We start from the raw sequence: 23,077 nt of genomic DNA, 5'->3' as shown, positions 1-23,077 counted from the left end.
CAAACTGAATCAGACTGAATTATAATTTCACAATTTTAATGGATTTGAGTGGACTTAAGATTTCAGTGTTAGAAACATATACTGTAACGTGTCTGCACAAACATCTGTTACTCCACTTATTATTCTACACAGTGTTTTAAATACAAGTACTTTTTAACAGACAGTCATCTGTCTGCGCTTCAGCCAACCTAAATTTAATTTGGTGCTTATTGCAGAACCAATATAAACGGATTGGTACAGATTTGCTCTCTGTACTTGTAAGAATACAATAACTTATTGCACAGTAAAATAATAGGGATCCAGAGTCCAGCACTTAAGCGGTTAACAGTCACCAAACTAACCGATATCCTACCCAGACTCTTGCAGCTTTAATGTAAACCATAAACGTTATCGTGAGCTACGCTACATAGTGAACCATTGTCCGATAATGGAGGCAGCGCATCTTCGTGACATCACAGGAGTGACACAGCAGCCGTGAGCGAGGAGAGGAGGAGGATCTCTTCCCCAAAAGTTTGGTTTGCCCTTTGCTGGAGATGAGATTCAGTCCCAACAGGTCCACAGAGAGTCGACCAGAGCCGGGGGAGGAAACTTTGTGAGCGCTGAAATCTTCTGGATTCAAGATTGTCCGCGGGTCATGGACGGTTTGATTTAGGGGAAATTTGGCGGATTCCCGGAGTTGCGCGCTTGCAGCGGACCGTACTTCGCACTGCTGCGACTCCAGGCGGCTGTGAAGGAAACCATATCTGGTCAAAGTATTCGTTGCTGTCACCCAGCGGGACCAGCCGGCTATAAATAGCGCTGGAGGAGGTAGGGAAATTAATGCATATATTATACTGCGGGCAGCAAAGCAGTCAAATAAGTTAAGGTCACTTCTCCGTGTTAAAACCGTGAACCGGATTAGTTTAACATTTACTTAAAGTGGGAAAGTGGTTTTCTAGAAAAAATGAACACCAATTATAAGTTCCCTGTTTCTGTTTTTCATCATTTGGCTGCTGCAGGTTAAATATTAAACTGAAAGATGCAGATTGGGTGGGTTTTTTTCTTTTTATTTTATTGTGATTGTATTTGGACCAATCATAACTACATCTTTTAATTTAATTTTTAAAGTTATTACAACTTTGCAGAAACAGGAGTTCCGAAGTATACAAAAGTTGCTGGTTTTCTGTGACCTCCACACATCCACTCTAGAAATAACTAAGCTGTGGAACTTCTGTTTGTCAGTCATTTTTATTTTATGAGCACAGCTCTTAATGGTGCTTCAGAAGTCTGCTGTTTACCTCCTGGTTTAGCCATGTATTATATTATTAGCTGGAGTATAACAGCACTCATTGGTGATATTACACTTAACAAAAACATTATGACACTTTGACCTCTGCAGAATGAACAAATGGCCTGACCCCAGGTCCAAGGTAGCAAGTGAGCTACTTGGTCTGGTATACAGATCATGATATATGACTCTGTGCTGGCCCCAAAGCAAAAAAAAAAAAAAACAGTGGCCACAGATGTCCTCAGCAAAATGAAGGATTATTTAACGTGTGGCCTTTAATGGTTTTGGTTGTATGCACACCTCAATGCCAGGTCTAAATCTACGAACCAAACTGTCTTTTCTTTGGAGTGCCAGTAATAAAACACGCCATCCTTTCCACAGAGCTTATTTTCTGCCACATGCATTGTGACATGTGGCTGAGTAAAGGAGAACAGTTGTCTCTCAGCTGTTGTCTGCTGGGACATTTCAGATATCTGTGCAATTTTTACAACTGCTATCTTTCCTTTAGATTGTGTGGCACAAAATTAGGGTTTAATTCTTCTACTTTCTCAAAAATGAGCAGAGTTAAGTGTGATTATTGTAGTTTTATTCCATTTCAGCATCAGACCTAGAACAAACTGAGCAGCTAAGATATGTTTGGGGTAATTTAATCAATTAAAATCACTTTTAATTTACTTTTTTAGATATGTAGAGTTATGCTTATATTTGAATGTGAATCTGTGAAGTAGTTATGCACAAAGATGTTGTGGAGGTCATTTCAGCAGCCTGTAGAAGATGGCAACAAAGGCTTCACGTACCATTTGTATGCTGTTTGAAAGCAGTTAACGAGGAGTTGCAAAAAGAAAAATCAAGTTACTTTAATATTGCTGCATGAGCTTATTTCTGTGATGAATATTTCAGTTTTCTTCACTCTGAGAGCATTTGTGAATATTGCAGAAATGTCTGCGTACTTCATGACTGAAAAAAAAATCTTGCCTTCACCCAGGAGTAGCTAACTTGTATACACACAGTTTTAAAAAGACTTTTATTCTGAAATCTTTTTATCTTCTGCTCTCAGTTAGTGAAAGGCTGTGCTCATGCAAGACCAGTTGCCCTCCCAAGGTTTTACACATATCTGACTTGATTAATTATCCCGTATCAGTGGGCTATTCTTAGACGCTTAAGGATTGGATAGGCCTGCTTTCAAGGGCAAGAGGCAAGTTAGATGTTTATGACTGCAGAGGGTACGTTCTGGTTCAGGTCATTTTTAGTTGTTTTGCTCTTTCTGCCCAGTGAATGTCCTGTAATGAAGCAGAGGCTTATAGAAATGTTCTAAATACAGGCAAGTGTCTGTTCGATATCATCAGAACAGGTTGCAGTCTTCCAGTGGGCTTGCAGTGCTATTTGGAGTGCAGCCCAGTTCTTCATCTCTGGTTTTGGAAACTTGTCTTGACATGGAGTGAAAAGAGAAAGCAGAACAAAAGAACAACACGCTTGACCCCGCTTTTTAGGATTAAAGCCAAAGCACACTTGGTGACATCGCTAAGATCAAAAAGATAAGCTTTCTTTCACATTTGTGCTCCTCAAAAACACAATTTTCTGCACTTTGAGCTCCAGCTCAATATTTTCTGCCTAATTTGAGATCATTCCCATCGCCTGATACAAGCTCAGTGAAGTTATAGTTAATGTTGTTATGTGGGCATCCATCGGTAGCAGCTCAACACTTGTCAGAGTCTGAACTACAGCTTTAAGGAACTTGGGGCTTAGTGACCGTGTGCGCGCCCAGTGTTTGGTGCTCTGGTCCACAAATGTTCCACTGCAGCTCATCCATTTTCAGTCATCTGGTCACAGAGCCAAGACAGAGTTCGAGAGCAAGATTTGGAATGAGTCTTCATAGCTGTTTGAGAAAGAAACAAGAGCAAGACACGTTTACGGACAGCATATTTGACCTATCCAACATTTATAAAGTTTTCAGGGCAACACTTGGAGAAAATAAGCAGATGATCAGCAGCAGGATATGTGCAAAATTACCAAGTGTCAAGCAAATAGGTGAAAACTTGTAAGCAAATCCAATTCAATCAGACAACTGTTTTTTGTCTAATTGAATCAAATTGAAATGGTGACAAATAAATGGAAAAATTCTTGCAGAGAAGAACAATAAAACACCTAGGAAGGCTTCAAAATATTTCTCCTTAAATAATAATTAACGGTGCAGTTTGTTCACCTGTCTGCATTTGTAAACTCATTCATATTTAGTATTAAGTCATTCAAAAACCTGCATAAAAGCTTAAAGATGCAGTTATATACCAGACTTGTCTTGGCTAGGAGCAGTTCCATCTAGCAATTCTGTTAACAGCTTAATTGTATATTTGCTGGCAGATGGGAATTGTTAGCTTTGAGAAGGCCTAGGTTAGCGCTTTTTATCTTTCCACTCTGTGCTAAGTTGTACTAACCTGCTGGCTGTAGCGTCATATTTAATCTAAAGATGTGAGTGTGGCACATGGAAACCTTTTGAGGACATGAAAATGAACACTCCAACAGCTCTCAAAAACTCTGTGACGATATAAGAGAAATGGAAAGAAGAACATTTAAAGCATTACCAGTGAAAATGTTTGACAAATTCTCATACATTTCTTTTGCACTCAATGAATTTCGTATTTTCAAGCCTTCTGTATTTCCGGACAGTTGCTTTCTGAGAAATCGGAGTAGTAGAGAAGAGATGACAAGCAGAGAAATATGATGTTTCACTTCTTTCCATGTTCATGACGTACTATTGTTTTCTAATTCTGCGAGCTATTAATCTCTCTTCACACTATTTACTTGTGCCTCTTTCAGGTGTAATTGCTTTCCCAAGAGGGCTACGGGCACTTGGCTGCCTTTGCTGTTATTTTACCCGAGGTGGGGGTCATTAAGGTCAGTCTGTCTTCTGAATTCCACTGTTAAAGCATTGTGTTGCTTTTCTCTGATCCTTCAAACCCACTGTTATTCCAACATTCATTTTAATTACTCACTTCTTGGTTGTTTCCATCCATAGATATAATCTAGGCTCCTGATCTCCTACAGTTTGCCTTTTTCATTTGGAGGCGTTGCTGAGGTGAGAGAACAGTTTGAATATGCCTCACATGTTGAACACATCCCAAGAATAACAAAGAGCAAAGAGAATACAAGAAAATGATAAATACGGTTATGCTTTATTGCCACATATATTCCCTCAAACAATATAACTCTCAAATTGATTGCCATCATTGCTCATAATTGATGTGTAAATATTTTATTTCTGTTGTTTTCCAAGATATTGTACTCTTCTTTCCCCCCCCAGGTGTGCTGTCCACAATGGCGCTTCTGAGGAAGGAGATGGAGAAGTACAGAGACATAGACGAGGACGAGCTGCTGAAGAAACTGTCAGAAGAAGAGTTGCAGCGGTTAGAGGATGAATTAGAGGAGCTGGATCCTGATGTAAGCTTATAACATTGAAGTCCATAAGGAGAAGCTATGTCAGTATGCTGGTATCAGTGGGGATTAATGGGGGCATACATGCTCAGCAGACAGCACGATGTAATGTATCACATTGTATATCACTGGAGCTGCAGTGTGCTTTCGTTTGAGTTGCTGTTAGCTGGTAATTTCTGTTTTTAAAATAACATAAATCTTAGTTTTTATAGTGGTAGTACAGTAGTAATTGTTAAAATATGTTTGAAGGAAAGGACTGAAAACAAAAGTCTACAAAGCCATGGCATTTATGGTCAGGAGTTTACATAAACTCATCATGGGAATGAATGTCGTGATACTTTTGAGCTTTTAATGATTTCTTTAAGAAATTTTTTCCCAGGGTGCATTGATTATAACCAGGGGTGCACATAAGTGGTCCGCAGGTGCGCATTCGCTGTCAAAATAAAAGACGCGCACCAGATAAGAAGTTGCAACACGCCTTTGCGTCCATATAAAAGGCACTGTTTTTGTCCGCTAGAGTGGGATTTTCACGGCATATTCTGCACCACATCTCTGTGCGTTCATCGTTTCTTTAAAGCCAGCTCACCTCCTGCAACTACTTTTCTGAGAATATGCGGTTCTTTTGCAGTTCGGACTCCTTCTGACATTTCTTTGGAGGTGGAGGAACACCAAAGTAATTGCTTAAAGGAGCTTCTTCGACATCTTTAAGAGTTCTAAACAAATGTCTGTCCTCCTCCAGAAAATCTTATGTACGCAAACGTGCGTTGCAACATCTTATCTTGTGCGCGTCTTTTATTTTGACAGCGAATGCGCACCTGCGGACCACTTATGTGCACCCCTGATTATAACAGCATATATCTCTAATGACTTGTAAAAACAAGAATTGGGTGCACAAGCAGCAATTTATTTTGGATTTCCTCTGATCCACACCGGCAAAAGTATATACAAAATAAAATATACATACACTCACATTTTTTCATAAGCGGTGCTGAAGGTTCCATAGTCTCTTTTAAATTGACAAAGCCAAGGCCTACAACTGGTACTTTCTTTGCCAGCATAAAAAGGATTTGTTTCATAGCAGTTGTCTATTGCTCTGAGTGTTGGTCACTACTCAGAGCAATAGAAAAGAGTAGATTTGCACAGGTTGGGAAGGTCTCTTGGAGCCATTTCTAAACAAGTGCACATTCCAAGATGATTCAAAACAGTTATGCGCAAGCACATCTTGTCTGGATGTGTCACCACTTTGCCAAGGTCTGGAAGAAAACCCAAACTGTCACCCTCAGATGATGGTTGTTCAGGAAAAACCCCAAGTTCAAGGTTACCAGAAACCAGAAACTACTGGAATACCAACTGCACAGGGAAGCCAGTTTTTACATCGCCATGCCCTGAGAGGGTCCCACATGGACAAGTTAAAATCCCTCTTGGTAAAGGTTTTTTGGTCAGATTTGACAAAGATTGAGCTCTTTGGCCACAATGGCAACAGGCATGTTTGGAGAAGTAAAGATGAGGCTTTCAAACCTATGAACACTGTACCAACTCTCAAGCACGGTGGTGGTTGCATCATGCTCTGGGGCTGTTTTGCTGCTAGTGGTACTGTTACATTACTCAAATAGATGGAATTCTTCAACTTTACTCCACACTAGACTAAACATGGACAGAATTGGGTGTTCCAAATAAAACAGGTCAGCATTAAGCTTCTTTAATGGCCTTCCCGAACCTCCAGCCTTAACCATGTTGAAAATGTTTGGGATAACCTGTAAAGCTGGTTCTGTGCCACAAAATGAGCCAAAATAAATGAGCTCCACCAATTTTGTTTAGAAGAATTTGATTAACATCTATTCCAGGTGCAACTTTCTAAGGGACGTTTAACCAAATATTAGTTGGGGTGTAATCCACACTTTTGACCTTGTGTGAATTAGAGAAAATCCTAAATGAATTAAATTCTTTATTCTTTATTTTTATGTTTTGAAGTCATTAAAGATAGATGCTGTATATTCATTCCACCCTGGAAAAATATCAATTCAAATAAATCATTTAGAGCATTTACCACAATGAGCTTATGCAAACTTTGGACCGCGACTGTATTAGAAGTTGCTGAGCGCAGATTAGATTCTCTGTGTAAAAGTATTACAACTAAACATGAAGGTCTTTTGTGTCTGCGGCAGGGTTTGATTCAGTAATACATGTAAAAATGGTGAAACAAACGAAAAACGAAGAGTGACAGTGTGAAAAAGTAAAATACTAACCTTAAATTAATAACCTCTTGTTACTGTTTAGTCTTCCCTGTTATTCAAAGTATTTCTCCTTTTGTATTAAGTACAGCTAAAGCACTTATAATACTACATCAGCACTCGTGTTTATTCGCTGCTGCTTTTTATGATATGTTTATTTCTGCATTTGATTCTCGTCCACCGACAGACCACCGAGTAATAAATCAGGGGTCAAGGTGTGGACAGCTGCTGCAATAGCTGCCAGATGAATGTCTAACTCCTCATAAAGAGACCGGAGTCCCCCTCAGTGCCAAGGGGATGACTCGAAGGGTATAATGTGGAGTAGATATGTGTGTGTGTTTGTTAGCGAGGCTCATGCCAGCAGTGAGTGACTGCAGGGACTCGCTGACGTAAACAGAGGAAACAGAGAGAAGCAGTGCGTATGTCCTTACCTTGTTTGTGCCTGTTTATGAGGGTCACCTGTTACACAACAGTAAAGTGCCCATTTGCTCTGACTGTAACATTCCCAGCACGGTTTCCCACATCGGTTCCAGTAAACAGACTGAAAGTTTGCACGCATGTCTGCCATTATTGATTATTCAGCAACAATTACAAGAACATTTTGTGTTTTACAACACACAGTACTGCCTCACAAGTGTACTGACCCAAGCTTGCTTCATACTCAGTTGTTTGTGTGGATTAATACAAATCACACGTAGAAAAAGTTCCAATCAAAGTGAAAAGTTTGGCATAGATTAAACCATCAAAATGGCTCTGAGACTGCAACTTCCCATTTTCAAAAAGTTGTAGAGAGCCTGTAGCTACAGAATAGATGGATATTTTCCTGAGGAGGTGGAGGTGGTGTTTTGCTGGCAGGTATTATTGGATATGTTTATTAGAGCGTGAGAAAGTTGAAATCTGTGCTGATGTTTGTTTGCATTTGTTGCAGGTGGTCATTTTTATTTGCATTGTGCATTTTTATATGCTGGTATCTGAAATGAATCTTGATGTGTCATATATCTTGAAATGATATCGTCTCAGCTTCAGGCTCATAGACACATAGACACACGTATTGTACATGTGACTGTTAGTTGATGGGAGAGAAACAGAGGCCGACTCATGCTGTTAAAAATAAAATACTGGGACTGAGCGCTGTAATCTAAAGCTGATATAAGCTTTGTGTTGGTGATATCTTAGATTGTGCTGACTGCGCAAAGTGTCGGGTATGTTCGGTTGGGTTTTTTTTTTTTTTTTATTGCTGTACAACCAGATTATTATTTGGAAGCTCCTAATGTAAGGAGAGAGTCTGACTGAAGATGAATAACAGTGAGAAGCAAAAAGAGAAACAGACTTATAAAGAAAGGGAGGCCCCTAAGTGCTGAGAAGCAGATAAGATATGCAGCTATAAGTAGCACTTCTAAGAGCATGGTTTTGAATGTTGCTTTAGGTTCAAAATAACTTGGTGTGCACTAATGGTCTGGGAAATTTCTTGGTCCTGTGTTGAGCTAGAGGAGAGAGAGAGAATTATATGGTGTCATGCTGTCTAGGCCTGACATCATACAGTTCACTCAGCAGCTCATAAAACTTGTTACAGAAGAAAAAAATCAAAGTCATTTGTTCTTAGCTTTGTGTTTTGCTTCAAAATATTACAAGACTTAACTAAAAGAGAAGTTTGAACAAGATAAAGAAAATAAAACCACATAAGCACCTGTTCGAGACCACTTTAGCATGAGATAACTGCTGACAGAGACATAGGGAAACATAAACTAAGTGATCCGGTGCCAACACAGCTACTTACTGACTTTAATCCTAATATAAAGAAAGATATGCTATGCTGTGCTTGAAGGATGTGATTGAAAAGCCTGATTAGTGTAATTTTATCATAGACTTTGCACTGCCCTGCTTTTGCAGTCAAAGAAGCTGCCCTCTGTTGACCATTAGAAAGAATGCAGATGTAAGTCACTTCACTTTTCAGAAGCTACATACATCTTGACACCTCATGAGGTGAGATATGAGATACTTGGTTGGACTTAGTTAAAGCACTCAGAAATGCTTTAATTCTTTGTAGTTCAGATTCAACATGGTGCAGGAAACATTCCTCTGGGATTTTGGTCCATGTTTACACGATAGCATCACACAGTTGCTTCGGATTTGTTGTCGGCACATCACCGCAACCTGAAGATGCTCAATTGAGCTCGTGTGACTGTGGAGGCCATTTGTGTGCAGTGAGCTCACTGTCACTGAGATGGTTTGAACTTTATGACATGGAGCGTTAATGTTGCAGCAGCAAAAAATCTCATCATCTCACATCATCTCATCTGTTCTTAGCTGACAGCAGGTGTGGTCTTGTGCTATAAAGCAGAGATGACTGTGTGGGGAAAATCCCAGTCGATGAGTACTCACTGAAATATTCAGACCAGCCTATCTGGCAAAAAGAACAATGTTACATTCAAAGTCGCTCAAACCATCTTTGACTCCAGTTCTGGTGCTCGATTTAGACCTCACCAGGTAGTCTTGACCATGTCTGCATGATTGAGACCAAGTTGTTGCTATGTGATTGGCTTCTTAGCAGGGATAGCTCAGTAGGTAGAGTGGTGGCCCCATGATCGGAAGGTCGGGGGTTCGATTCCCCTGAACAGCTACCCTGAGGTACCCCTGAGCAAGGTACCGTCCCTACACACTGCTTCCCATGCGCCCAATGGCTGCCCACTGCTTCACTGAGTGAATGGGTTAAATGCAGAGAGGAATTTCCCCACGGGGATCAATAAAGTACATTTTCTTTCTTTCTTCTTTCTTGGAGCGTAATACAGTCTCTGCTACCAAGTTCTGTGGGAAAAAAAACGAAAACCTTTTTAACATGATAGAATAAGTAGAAAGGCACTTTGGGAAACTCAAGGATTCATTCTCTGGGGAATGAATGTTGAGTTACATTAGGCTGGATCGGAATTGTAAAGCAGGGAGCAAGTCTGGCTAAAAGCATCGAAAAATTCCTTCACACTTCACACATAGACTTCACACATAGACTGGTCAAATTAGCAAAAGTATGGGTTATTTTTCCAACATGCAATACCAACATATTGTAAATGTTAATCCGTGTCTAGAATGCATTGTTGCCTGCTGGGATGCGCCAGAAGGACCAGACAAAGAAAGCACCAACAGGGACGTTTCAAAGAGACAACCTCCTGGCCCATCTGGAGAAACAGGCCAAAGAGCATCCTGACAAAGAAGACCTGGTGCCCTATACCGGGGAGAAGAGAGGTAGGAACTGGTGTGTTTAATAAAAATCAAGTTAATCAGGCAAATCTTTTCATGATTAATCTTTTTATTAAGATATTATTGTTATTATTATTAATAAATGAAAGCTGTTTAAAGCTTCCTTAAACATGATTTAAATGATGGTGTTACTTTGTAATTAAACAAATATCTCTGGACTCTTGGATGGATTTCAAAAAGGCAAATTGATCAGTGAAAACAGCCAACCTGTAGCTCAGGTGTTAACACTAAAACTCGGTTTATCAGAAATCCACAGCGTAGACACAGACTTGACTGGTGGTGAAGAACTTCAGCCATGTCAAACTCTTTAAACTCTGTAAAGTTTCTTTCTGTTTTTCTGACTTTTGTTACGTTCTGATTTGCTGGTGTTGTTGCTTTGGGACTCACTCCACTTGCCGCAGCATTTGCCGTGCCCTCAGCGGTGCCATGACATTTAACCAAGACAGGTCACACGTGACTTTCCAAAAACTGCTCTCACAACTCCTCTCACAGAGCCACGTGTTCATATGAGCATCAGAAAAAATGTCTGGCTGAAACTCGAGGAGCAAGCCACACAAATACAGACATAGCAAACCTATCGGTAAAGACATCTCTGGGCTTCTAGAGTCAGCCGCTTGTCAGGTGTGACATGAAAGCATACTCACCTCACACAGCTTGTGTAACAGAACTGATTTTGGCAACTGGACTGACCTTGTCTTACATGTCCTCACCTTAGACTGACAGTTACATTCAAATTCCATACTACTGTATGTACTGTATTCAGTACTAGTTATAGGTTCTAACAGGTTGATGGTCTTCACTGTTTTTGTAATTCACATTTACTTAGCTTTTGTTCTGTCTTTTTTATACATGACTTTCTATGACAAAAGAGTGAGCCTTTGTTAATGGTAGTAGCAATGAAAATGATTGCTGTGTTTCAGGAATAACAGAGTGACAGACAATCATTCATGTTCACATACACACCTACACCCGATTTAGAATGTCCAATTAACCTAACATGGGAGGACCGCAGGAGGAAGCCAGAGTATCCAAGGAGAACCCACACAGGCACAGAGAGAACATGCTAACGTCACACAGAAACACCCCGACTGTCTAGTGGATTTGACACACCTCGCTGTGAGGGGACAATCCAAAGTTGTTTATGCCATTATTTTAAGAAATAAAACAATATATCACAGAGTTATCATAGATTTTTTTAAATTATTATTTTCTTACTAGTTTTTAATTTTACTTCATTTTGACTTTTTGTTAATTCTGTTTAGTTTCAGTTTGTTTCCAGAGTGGGTTTGCTTGTTTCAGTTTAGCTTTTATTGTTTGAAAATGTTTAGCTTTCATTCGTTTCAATCTTTAATTCTTATTATTTCATTTACGGCAAACGCCAGAGGCAAGAACTGTGAAAAATGAGTGTAGATACAATATAAATACAAACCTTTCGACTTTTTGGCCTCAATAGAAGCATTCATCAAATCCTCATCAGGCAGTTTATAATAAATGACAAGGAAAACACATTTCATCCGTAATTGTATTTTAGTTTAGTTTTCCAAATTCACAAAATCTTTTCCATCAGTTTTATTTTTTTCCAAAGGTGTAGTTTTGTTTGTTTTTTCATTTTAGTTCACAAAAATATGTGTTCATGCCTAGTTTCAGTTTTTATTACTTTAGTTTTTAGTTATATTTTTAACTTTAATAACCTCAATACACAGCAGTTCAACAAATTCAACCTTAGAGAGAAATTCAGTGCATATACTATGAAGCTGCATTTCCACTACATGCGGTCACACCACACAGAATGTATAGAAATTTTGGGTAATTTTGAGAAAAAATGCTACTTAAGAAGCAAATCTGTAGCCATAGAGGTCCCTAAATTGACAAAAATCCAGGAAAAAACTGGAGTCTGTCAAATGTAACTTGTAAGCTAAATGCTAAATTAAAGTTACTGATAATTGTCATTGTAATAGTAGTGCTTGCAGTCACTTACTTTGCATAAAATATATCCCCTCATATTGCAGGGAAAGCCTGGGTGCCTAAAACAAGAGTGGATCCAATCATAGAGTCTGTGACTCTGGAGCCGGAGTTAGAAGAAGCCCTGTCCAGTGCTACCGATGCTGAACTCTGTGATATTGCAGGTAACTATCACACAACATCTCTCTGTAGGCTAATTTTTCCAAGAAAATGAACAAATAAAAGTACTTAAGTTTAATTGGATTTTACGTCTGCACATGTAGCTGAACTGTAACTTTTCTCCATTTCAAGAGTTGTTTCTATATATTTCTATATGAAGGTTTTAGGCATGCTCTCACTAATGAATGTAAGTAGACTACCATAGGTGTAACTAGCCCTTGTTAATCTAACTTTCACTCATTTCCTCTAGCACTCCTTTCATCTTCATTCCACTCTTACCGTTCAACTCTTCATCATCATCATCCGTACCTTCATTTTCTGGATCTTTCTATCTATTAGTTCATCACCGTCCAGGGTATCTGTACGCTGCACATAGTCCTGCATGGAACAACACTGGTCTTCTGTGACATTTGTGCTTTTTGTTTTACTTTGTAGTCGTATTGTTGCATGTGCGGACCGTGCATTGTATTTAACAAAAAACTTGGTTCATGCAGGGCGAGTGGACCTGCTGGTACATTTTTTTGCATAGTGGGGAAGGACGATGTAAGCTACATCACAAAAAATTGTAAAAATGATATTAATGACGATGTAGAAAACACCCAGTGTTTTATCAGCTTGCAGCTTGCAGGTGGCGGCAGTTGGGAATGTAAGTGCATGACACCGCTATAGCAGGTATGATGTGATATGACGCAGCTCTGCTTTACACACTGCAGTTATTGTCATTTGCTGGATTTTGTCTGAATAGTGTTTGAAGTTATTTTTCTTTGCCTTAAAATATAAAATAATAACTTTTTCGATGTCCATACCATCAGGAGAAACTCGAGCTGCCATTAAAACAGTGTTGCTGATGTTTCAGGGTTTTTTCTGTCTGTTTTGTTTCTTTGTTTTTAGCCTGCCTGAGTTATTGCAGTCAATGTGCTGAACTTATTATATTAATGATGACAGTGAGTTGACTTTGTGGGAAGTATACTTACTTATACCATGTAAACACATTTAGTTTTAACCACTGTCAGAGTAATTACAAGACGATGCATACTTCATGTGTGACAAAAATATTATCCAACCCTGCAGCTGTTAGAAGACGGAGATTTAAAATGAGAAATGCTCGTGGTGAACAAGCCTCTTAGCTTGTTGCAATACACGCACTTCACTGCATTCAGTAATCGAATAAACAGTCAGATACTCTCAATCTCTCTGACAAAGAAACAAGGCAAAGACTCTCTGTTAATTGTGTCCTCAGAGTAACTGCTTGGCTGGAAACATATTTCAGATTTCCTGCTGCCAGAGCACATCATAGATTTTTTTTGCCTTGGCTGGCTGATATCTCATTATTTTTTTTATAACAAATAAAGTATATTGCACATTGATTTGGCTTCGGCCTGCTAAGAGCAGAAGGTCAGCTGTGGTTGCAGAAGTCAAAGCCAGTACACGGGAGCTGAATCCATACAGTGTGCAGGTTTTTTTCTTTCTTTTTTTTTTTTCCTCATGCTTGCCTTGATTGCGATGCTGAAAGCGACTGGTGCATGGTGGTCTGGTCTAAGGTTGCAAGCCAATCAATAAGTCCACTCAGTGTCAGCACTGCTCTCTTGCTTTCTCTTTCTCGATCCTTTTTTTTTCTCAAATGTTCATTCTTCAGTCTCCTTCTCTTCTTCCAGCCATCCTGGGCATGCACACGCTGATGAGTAACCAGCAGTACTATGAAGCCCTGGCCAGCAGCACTATAGTCAACAAGCAAGGCCTTAACAGTATGTGAAACACATACACGCTTGCACTCACCTACCGAAATGTATACTACTGGACACAAGTACACATGAATTATAGGGACTTTCGAGGAACAAGTAAAAGTACTCTAAAATAAAGCAGATCACTCAACTAGTACCAAAAAAATTGCATCATTTAAGAAAAATGCTGCAGTTGGATTGGAATAAAGTGTGATCTCATGTTTGCAGAATGTTTATTTTACCAGAAACAGTGTATGCTCATATTTTTTCTGTTTTGCACTTGATACATGCACAAATAATGTAAAACAGGTTAAAGTAAAATAGATAGGTAGATAAAAGAGTATAAGCACACATACATTTTGCTATTATCCTGCCAGGAATACACTATCGCTGGTTCATCTGTTTGCACTTCATGTTATGCTACATCGTGTAAACGATTGAATTGTGGGATTACTTTTAGCTCTCCTTCACAGGTTAATGAGCTATTGTTTATCTTGTGTGGTGGCTCATCCTATAGTTACACTTCCAGCTCTAAACAGAGACTGAGCATCTCACATCCAAATATGACTACCTTATAAAGCAACCCACAGTCTCCTGCTGAAGTTGTCACTCTGTTTTGAGTAGTGATACAGAGGAGGGCACAAAAACCCTTTTTACAAAAGCATTGGTCCATATTAACCTTAATGACTGAATCTCAGAGATTTGCAATCCATTACTAAAGTAGGTGCACATTTCTCGTGCTGGTAAACCAAACGGATTCTAGTTTTTCCGTATTTTAGATCTTCTGCTGCAGAGCACTTACAACGAGGTACTCTGTGCAGCTTTTGCAAAGTATAAAAAATATCATTTTGAAAATCTCCTGAGGTTATTGTAGCCAAATACTAATACTCTGCCTGTACTGTGCTCTGCAAAAAACTATCGTTGGAAGTACGCTTAATCACCTTCTTAAGATTGATACCAATCCCCTGTCAGTAAAATAAATGTGAAGCTACACAGATGTTTAGCCTGGATTACCATAAAAAAGGGGGCAAGCATGGAGAAGAAGAACAGCATTTCTGAACCAGCAGAGTACTCCACGACCAAAAGCAACACTGAATGTGGAAAACTATACTTTCACCAAATAAATGTGTTCTCTTTGCTTGACACAAGCAAAGTCTCAAGCAATCATCCAGAAAATGCTGTTTACAGTGTTTAGAGTCGCAGATTCAGAAATTGAGTCAACTACTTAATGGAGAGGTTATTTTTTGTGCTGCTTTTGAAATGAGATTTAGTCCAATCAGACCCTGAGTAAAGCAAATTTATCCATCAGCAGTCTGATTTTGTAAATATATTTTTATATTATACGTGTGTTGCACCCCAGGTGTGATCCAGTGTACCCAGTACAAGCCAGTCCCTGATGAGGAGCCCAACTCCACTGATGTAGAGGAAACTCTGTTGAGAGTAAAGAGGAATGATCCCGACCTGGTAGAAGTCAACCTCAATAACATCAAGGTAAGAATGCTGGGTTGTGTTAAAAAAAAAAGAAAAAAAAAGAGAGAGACAGTGCAGGTTTAATAATCTATATCTATTATAAAAATTATATTTAAATTTGGATGTATATTGGATTTGGTTTCAAGTTTTATACATAAACTTCAAGCATTTGTTTCTTTATGAATCACAGCAATTAATATTTTTTTTTACTGTTTATGACAAGGGAAAATGCAAAAATACATAGAAATAAGTTTTTCCAACATTTAATTTTTTGTTTTTCTGCACCCAGAATATTCCTATCCCAACTCTGAAGGCATATGCCGAGGCTCTGATGAAGAACACAGTGGTGGAGAGGTTCAGTATTGTAGGAACAAGGAGCAATGACCCTGTAGCATTTGTAAGTCTAATGCTTTTCAACCTAACTTGCTTTTTTTTTCAGTTCTCTTCCCTTTTTATCTTAACAGCTTCCCAGTTTTTCACTTTTTATCATTAATGGGGATGAGTCCTATTTTGACAAACAATATGAAGATTAAAATAAACATGTGGTTTGACAAAGTTCCTCCTAAACAGATCAAAATACACCAAGAGGGTAAAAAAGCAGGGCGTAAACAAAAAGAAGAAAAAGCTCTGCAGAACAAGAGCAAGATATCCAAACTCAAGGCAACAAGGAAAATTCGTCCCAACAATACAGAAAAGAAATGTGACGCAAATAGGAGTACATGTGGAGTCAAGCAGATGATCAGACAAAGGGAAAATGGTAAATGGCTTGCATTTGTATAGCGCCTTACTCAGTCCCTAAGGACCCCAAAGCGCTTTACACTACATTCAGTCATTCACACACACAGGCAATGGCAAGCTACATTGTAGCCCCAGCTGCCCTGGGGCGCACTGACAGAGGCGAGGCTGCCGGACACAGGCGCCACCCTCTGACCACCACCAGTAGGCAAACACGGGGTTAGTATCTTGCCTAAGGATATTTGGCATGCAGCCAGGGATCAAACCACCGACCTTCTGATTAGTGGCTGACCTGCTGTGCCACCTGAGCTACAGCCACCCCCCCCCAAAAAAGAAAAGACTTGCATATACTCAGTGGCCAGATTTTAGAATGAGACATAGGTGGACATAAGTGGCAGATAGCACAGTGGAAGGAACTCGGATAGGCGAAGACACAGATGGAAACAAGCAGGAAATGAGAAGAAAAACAAAGACAGGAAGTGAGGGCACAGATGACGCACAAGGAATAGCAGTTACCAAAATGAAGCAGGAGATGGAAACAAGCAAGACGAGGGAACTAACACAGACAAAACAGAGACTAAGAGTAGGAAACAGTGGAGACATTTGTACAATATGAACAGAAGAAAAACCAAATCAAAATCAAAACGGGGACCAAACCACAACGAAAGCCTGACAAGAGCAGCCTGGCTTCAAAGCTGCTCCTGAATACAAAGTGCTGTGTGTTTTCTCAGGCCCTGGCAGAGATGTTGAAAGTTAACACGATGCTCAAGAGTCTGAACGTTGAGTCCAACTTCATAACAGGGACTGGAATCCTGGCCCTCATAGAGTCGCTGCAGAATAACACCACACTACTGGAGCTCAAGATAGACAATCAGGTAAAAGCTCACACCCTCCATAGAGTACAGACAGATTTAAACACACTGGAACAGTATGTATGTGTCATGCAGTGTACACAGTTCATCATTGCCACTTTGGTCTAATGCTCGCTGATTGCATTGCAATGTCTCATATGCCATAGTTGGACATCTGTGACTCATTGCCCACTAATGCCTACTTTTATTTCTCTCCTTGTTCTTGGCCCTTTCTTTTTTGCTTTTCAAGTCCAGTTATTGATTGAAATCAACTTTTTTTTTTTTTAAACCCTCAATCCCACCACTGATTTTTTTTTTTTTGCCTTTAATCATCTACTCCTCTCTCGTCTTCCTCTCTCCACCATCCTTTCCTGCACTCTCTGTGAACTCCAGAGTCAGCCCTTAGGCAACAAAGTGGAGATGGAAATAGCCAACATGCTGGAGAAAAACACCACATTGCTGAAGTTTGGGTATCATTTCACCCAGCAGGGTCCACGCCTCCGGGGCTCCAATGCCATGATGAACAACAATGACCTGGGTGGGTACACACACCTGCATGATCACTGTATGGATGTGGCATTAGGTCTCGAACTGACAGAACGTCAAGTAAATACTCAAGTAATATTATTTTCATTCTTTTAGTTATGTCTTTAGTTAGACGTTAGTATGGGCACGAGTGCACTTTATCATCACTATATCTCCTTGAGTTCTACTTCAATCAGAGGCTAATAGAAGAATGAGAGTGATATCATCAGTTGGTTACTCAGTAGAGCTGCCAAACAGCCTCAGCCAATCATAACAGTACCTTCCTGAGTTATGACCTCAGCACTAAGAAAAGCCTGTGAGCGTGAGAGAGAACATAATGAAGCGAGTGAGTGGAGTGTTTCCTGTCATGCACAAATTTTACCAGTAATTGTTGTGTTTGCTGACCTGATTTCCAACTTTTTTCCCCCAAAATATTTACTTTGTACAACAAACTAGGGCAGAATAAATCCTCTCTGACTCGATTGCTGTAACATTCACGCTACAGAATGTAGCTTCAAAACTAAATTAGATGTGGATATGATTTTGTTTGTGTTTTGTTTTAAATGGTTTTACTATCTTCTTGTATTTTGTGTATATATATAATGTTCAAAACCACTTTACATCATTTATGATGCTTTCTCTTCCCCACGTCATCTTTAAGCCCGGGTCGTCAGGTCGGAGACAGACGGCTCTTTCACCCTCACTCTATCTGTCCCTGAGCTGGAGAGGGCCTTTGGGAAAAAGTTCAAGTCTAAGACTAAGTAAAAAAAAAAAAAAAAAGTACAGTACAGTCACACACTGTATGACCGCTCAGCCTTGCCTTTCTGCTGCCAACATCTCCCGGTTCTTTTCCGGACTACCGGAAGCTCTGCTGCCTTCTGTCATACTCTTCTGAGAGTTTCTATTGCTTGTCCACATCTTCACTCTTTTAATCATCTCTAGCTTACGGAGACTGCTCTTTAGTCCCACGGCATTCCTGAAATAGTGCAAAAATCTTGCAATTCTGGAAACATGTAGATGAGATAACTACCTGTATAAAAAAAGAAAGAATCTCATAGCACAGAATTTGACTTTGAAATTATGCTGTATTTTTCTATACTGACTTTGAGTGATTAGTCTTTGGTCTTTCTGCTCTTTTCATCTGCATTTTTGGAGGAATTTGGTTCCTCCTGTTTTTTCACTCCTTTCCAAAGCCCCAAAAGTGGACCCACAGGACTCTCATGGAGTCTCTGATCACCTTTTAGTAATTAGTTTCTGGTTGTTGAACATGCATTATCACGTGATCTTGAGACAGAATTTTCTTCAGAGCTGATATATTCTGTTTTATTGTGCACAATAACCACAAAGTAATCACGTTTAAGAAGACGCTGTCCTGTTCTTTCCACTTGCTTACGTTTGTCCTGTGTATTTATTCACAAAGAACTCTTCTTACACGTTGCAGCCACCAATTTGTTGTGATGTTCTTTTTGCCTTGCTTTTTTTGTCAGCTATCTTGCTTCCTGTCAGTTAAAGAGGTCAGCTTTGCTGTGCTGTTGCTTAAGATGATGAGGTTGATGTTGTCTTTCATCTTTCTTTCTCCTGTAACCTTCCATTTTCCCTCTGTCTACAGTAAGAAAGAGAAGGCTTGAAGGAGGACCCATTTTCCCAAAGTGTCGGACAAATGTGTAGAAACCAGGGCTACCTTCAACTCCTGCCATCTGTCACCCCCTTCCACTCTATCAGGTTCAATTGTTTTGGTTTCAGAGACAGTGTCTGAACTTTTTCACTCACAGACTTTTACTTAGTAAATGTTAAATGATCCATTTGGATTAATTAACAGATCCTTCTGAGTTTCCAGTGCATGCAACAACAAAAAAAGTGACATTAATATTATTACTTTGTGCTCTGAAGTTTGCATTTTGACATATTTTCTAGGCTTGGACAGCTATAACTGCAGCTTTTTGTACAAACCAACTCCTACTCTGTAATTTTGAGTCTTTCAATGCTTCCTCAGTGAAGGGCTTAAGGTCTGGTTTTGAATGTGGTCCCATATGAAAAGTGATGGGCAACTTTTAGCAGTCTGCTGAGTTGAATTTTAATAGTTATTATTATTATTATTACTACTGTGCTGTAAATGACTGGTGTTGTCACTACTGCTGTTGCTTCCAGGACACCTTACAAGACTACGAATTTCTGCCATGTCAGATTATTCATTTAAATTGAATTGAGAAAAAAAATGAACATCTGGTTTTGCCCCCATCTTCTGATGTTTTTCTCTTTTCATTTTTCAGTGTGAAAAAAAGTATTTAGTGACTCATTTCGATACTGAGCTACACAGATTCTTGAGCAATTTACAAATGGCTGTATAAACCTGGCAACTGTGAGATTTGTCACTACATACGTATTTATTGAAACAGACCTGGGAAAGAGTCAGAAGCCATTCATATGACTTGGTTTGATTATGCTGGATAATCAAATAACCAGTAGTAAAAACGTTGCTGTAAAAGAAAATGTACTGTCAAATTACACTGTGACGTTATCCAGTGTTTATATTAGCACTCGCTGCCTGTTAATGTGCAATATTCAAATGCCAGTGTAATGTGCTTTATATTTTCCTTTAAATATCCAGCGAATACGGCACTGTTATATAGAAGTGTTTACAGCAGCGGCATTGTAAGAGCGCCAGAGAGAGAGAGAGAGACAAGAAGCTCAACAAATTCTGAGAGAAATTCCCAAAACTAAAGATGGTGTTAGAAAAAAAACTCCCAGAGAGTAAAAAGCTTTTGAAAAACTTTGTGATGGGACAAAATCTGCAAAGAAATGTAACAATTTTAAACATAATTTGATGAGATTCTTTACATGCAGTTTTTTAGAATAAATGTTACATAGCTGCCGAGTGGCAAGAGGGTTTTTGCTTACAGTCACCAGATTATATTAACCCAAGCAACTTGTGAATATTTGAATGGATTTGTTTTACACTTTCAGCCAGGTCTGGTTTGTTGATTGTTTGTGTTGATTTGTATTTACTGGAGCTACAATGTGTGTTTTAGTATGAAATGACTTTTTTACTACAGGTTTCACATTAATCCCTAAATCCAGGTTTGTTGTATTTTTGTATGCAGGAAACCTTTCATGTCTTTGCAGCTTTCAGACTATAACAATCCCCCTTATTCGTATGAAAAACAGACTATTTACAAGCATGTCTGGCTATGACAGGTACTGCAAATCAGAGATATGGTATTGCACCGTAATCCTTTGGAGATCAAAATGAAATGGTTCTCATCATAGGCCAAAAAAACACCCGAATAAATGTTGATTTTATGCTGCTGTATACTTTGGAGCAGATAGCGGGATTTCTCATAACTTTAAAAATCAGCAGTGCAATGAGGGAAAAGTAGAGTTAGCTGTTATATAAGCAGGAATTAGAACAGTTCCAGTAGAAATCACAGGATGGTTTGTTAGCTTTTATTAGCTGTCGATGAATTATTTGTTTTAGGAAACGTTTATGTCTTCCTAATGTGAACAACTCTTGCTCAAAATTCTGATTGCATGTTTAAGGGCTAATAACACATTCAGTGTTATTATTTATCACCACTTTGTTACTGACACTGTCAGTAACAATGTCCAGTGAATGGTCGATATCTTCATTATAAAGATGAAGAATTGAAAGCTAAAAGTGAAAGAGGACTCTGCTCTCACAGTCTCTGTGTGTCATGTTCTTTTCTCCTGTGTAGGGCTTTTTTCATATTGTACTGCTTGACTCGGTTTTTTCATAGATAGTTCACATTTTTTTGTTCTGTTTTATGAATTAAATAAAGCTTGAAAATTGTCTTTGTTTATACACCTTCAGCACATTTGATACAAAGACCGCAGGGCCCACAGTGCCACTCTGTGGCGAAAGAGAAGAATTACACCAAGCTGGTGAAGCTTTCCATCCCTCTTGGCTCTCTTGGCTACGGTCCTCAATGGTGGCGCTTGGTTGCAATTGATTTTATACAGCAACAAGGAAAAAAATCCACATGTCATATTTATGAAAAATTACAGGTTCTCATTGTCATTCCAGGGAGGTTGTAAGAATGATCTGGAAAAAATTTTTTATTTTAATTTCATTGGAGGGAAAAATTACAGTTTTATGCATCATTTGTTTCAGTACAAGGTTATTACAGTTAACTGGACTAAACTAAAACGATTTTAGTTAATCGTGATAAAAAATAAAAATGAGACTGATTCAGTAAAAGGGCTAGATGTTACAATCCCTGATAATTGTGGAATGGAAATGGAATTTTATTATTACAAAAGTAACAAATGAAATAAAATTCAGGAAGGAAGGTCTTTAGTTTTTGTTAATTTGGTGAAATTCAACATGGCAAACACAAACACATATTTATATTCTATTATGGTACCGTGCAGAACGTCTTAATTGTTCCAATCTAACAAATACTGCATGTATACTGAGACTGTAAAGTGCAACTTACATCATGATTTAAATATGGAATCTCACAAATAAGACAGCGACACACTTTTATGTGTGAACAAGGTTTTAAGTTTTTATTGAATCTCAGGCAGAAACATACATGATAAACCTTTATTGCTCATGGCAACCTCATTGGACCATCATCACATCTAAGCCAACAATAAGAAACTGAATCAAGCATCACTTTAAATCGTCTTTGAAAACACACCAGCTTTTTTCTGTGTAGCTAAATTAGAAGGCAAACTGCAGTATTCACTGTGTGTCTGTGCGTATCGAGGGAAGGCGGTCTTTTTCTCACAAATCATTGTATAATGCGAAACCTGGTCTTATAATTCACTCTCGGCTCAACGCTGCTTATTCAAAAACACATTTTTTTTTATTCACACTGTTTTGTTATTATTCTTTCCCTTTTAAGTGATCCTGATGGTAATAGTATATATACTGTAAATTCTGGTTTTATGGCTGAAAGCTTAAGGTTTTTGGCTATTATATGAACAGCCAAGCAGTCATTCTTCATCAAAACAATAAAATAAAAAAAGAAAAACCCTGCAAACATGTAAATTAAACTTCCTGAAAGCATACATATTTATTTATATATATATATTTCTTTTTATTACTAATAATATTAACGGCTATATAGACATGAAAACACAGTCAAACTCAGGTGTTATTGCCATATTATTTTTTGCATGATAACAAAGAGGATAAAAGGAGACCGAGATGATGGGAGCACATATTCACACGACTAACTCTTACAGACAAATGGCATGCAGGACGCGAAGAGACACAGAATGTGAGAATGGAAACATTTTAAACACTATACTACATGAAGGGCATTGTGGGAGTGTGTGGGGAAAGTAGACGACAGGTTTTACAGAGATTTTAACATTGTGTGCAAAAGGTTTCACATTAATTTTAGACAAGGCTGAACATAAAACGAGCTTTAGGAGCACACAAGAGTAGTCTTTAAAGTTCCTTTTTAAAATATGGCTTATCAAGTTATTACTTTTTTTCTTTTAAAG

General features: G+C 38.8%; 1 protein-coding gene across 2 annotated transcripts; it reads left to right on the top strand.

Moving 5' to 3' along the window:
- The first annotated feature begins 227 nt into the window (after positions 1 to 227).
- Positions 228 to 21,410, top strand: tmod1 (tropomodulin 1). 2 transcript variants are annotated; one of them, XM_026170384.1, is made up of 13 exons: positions 228 to 807; positions 4,082 to 4,159; positions 4,281 to 4,340; positions 4,566 to 4,702; positions 10,008 to 10,164; positions 12,189 to 12,305; positions 13,956 to 14,045; positions 15,382 to 15,512; positions 15,781 to 15,888; positions 16,958 to 17,101; positions 17,471 to 17,615; positions 18,264 to 18,363; positions 19,212 to 21,410. In XM_026170384.1, the coding sequence occupies exons 4-13, from the start codon at positions 4,580 to 4,582 to the stop codon at positions 19,228 to 19,230; spliced, it is 1,134 nt and encodes a 377-aa protein (XP_026026169.1). In that variant the 5' UTR covers positions 228 to 807; positions 4,082 to 4,159; positions 4,281 to 4,340; positions 4,566 to 4,579; the 3' UTR covers positions 19,231 to 21,410. The 2 variants fall into 2 exon arrangements, with proteins under 2 accessions (XP_026026169.1, XP_026026170.1); XM_026170385.1 differs by lacking the exon at positions 18,264 to 18,363 and having other exon boundaries at positions 252 to 807.
- The last annotated feature ends 1,667 nt before the right edge of the window (positions 21,411 to 23,077 follow it).

Source organism: Astatotilapia calliptera, chromosome 6, assembly GCF_900246225.1.
Source record: "Astatotilapia calliptera chromosome 6, fAstCal1.2, whole genome shotgun sequence".
Classification (NCBI taxonomy): domain Eukaryota; kingdom Metazoa; phylum Chordata; class Actinopteri; order Cichliformes; family Cichlidae; genus Astatotilapia; species Astatotilapia calliptera.
The sequence above is the reverse complement of the archived record's forward strand: the minus strand, read 5'-3'. Positions and strand labels throughout refer to the sequence as shown.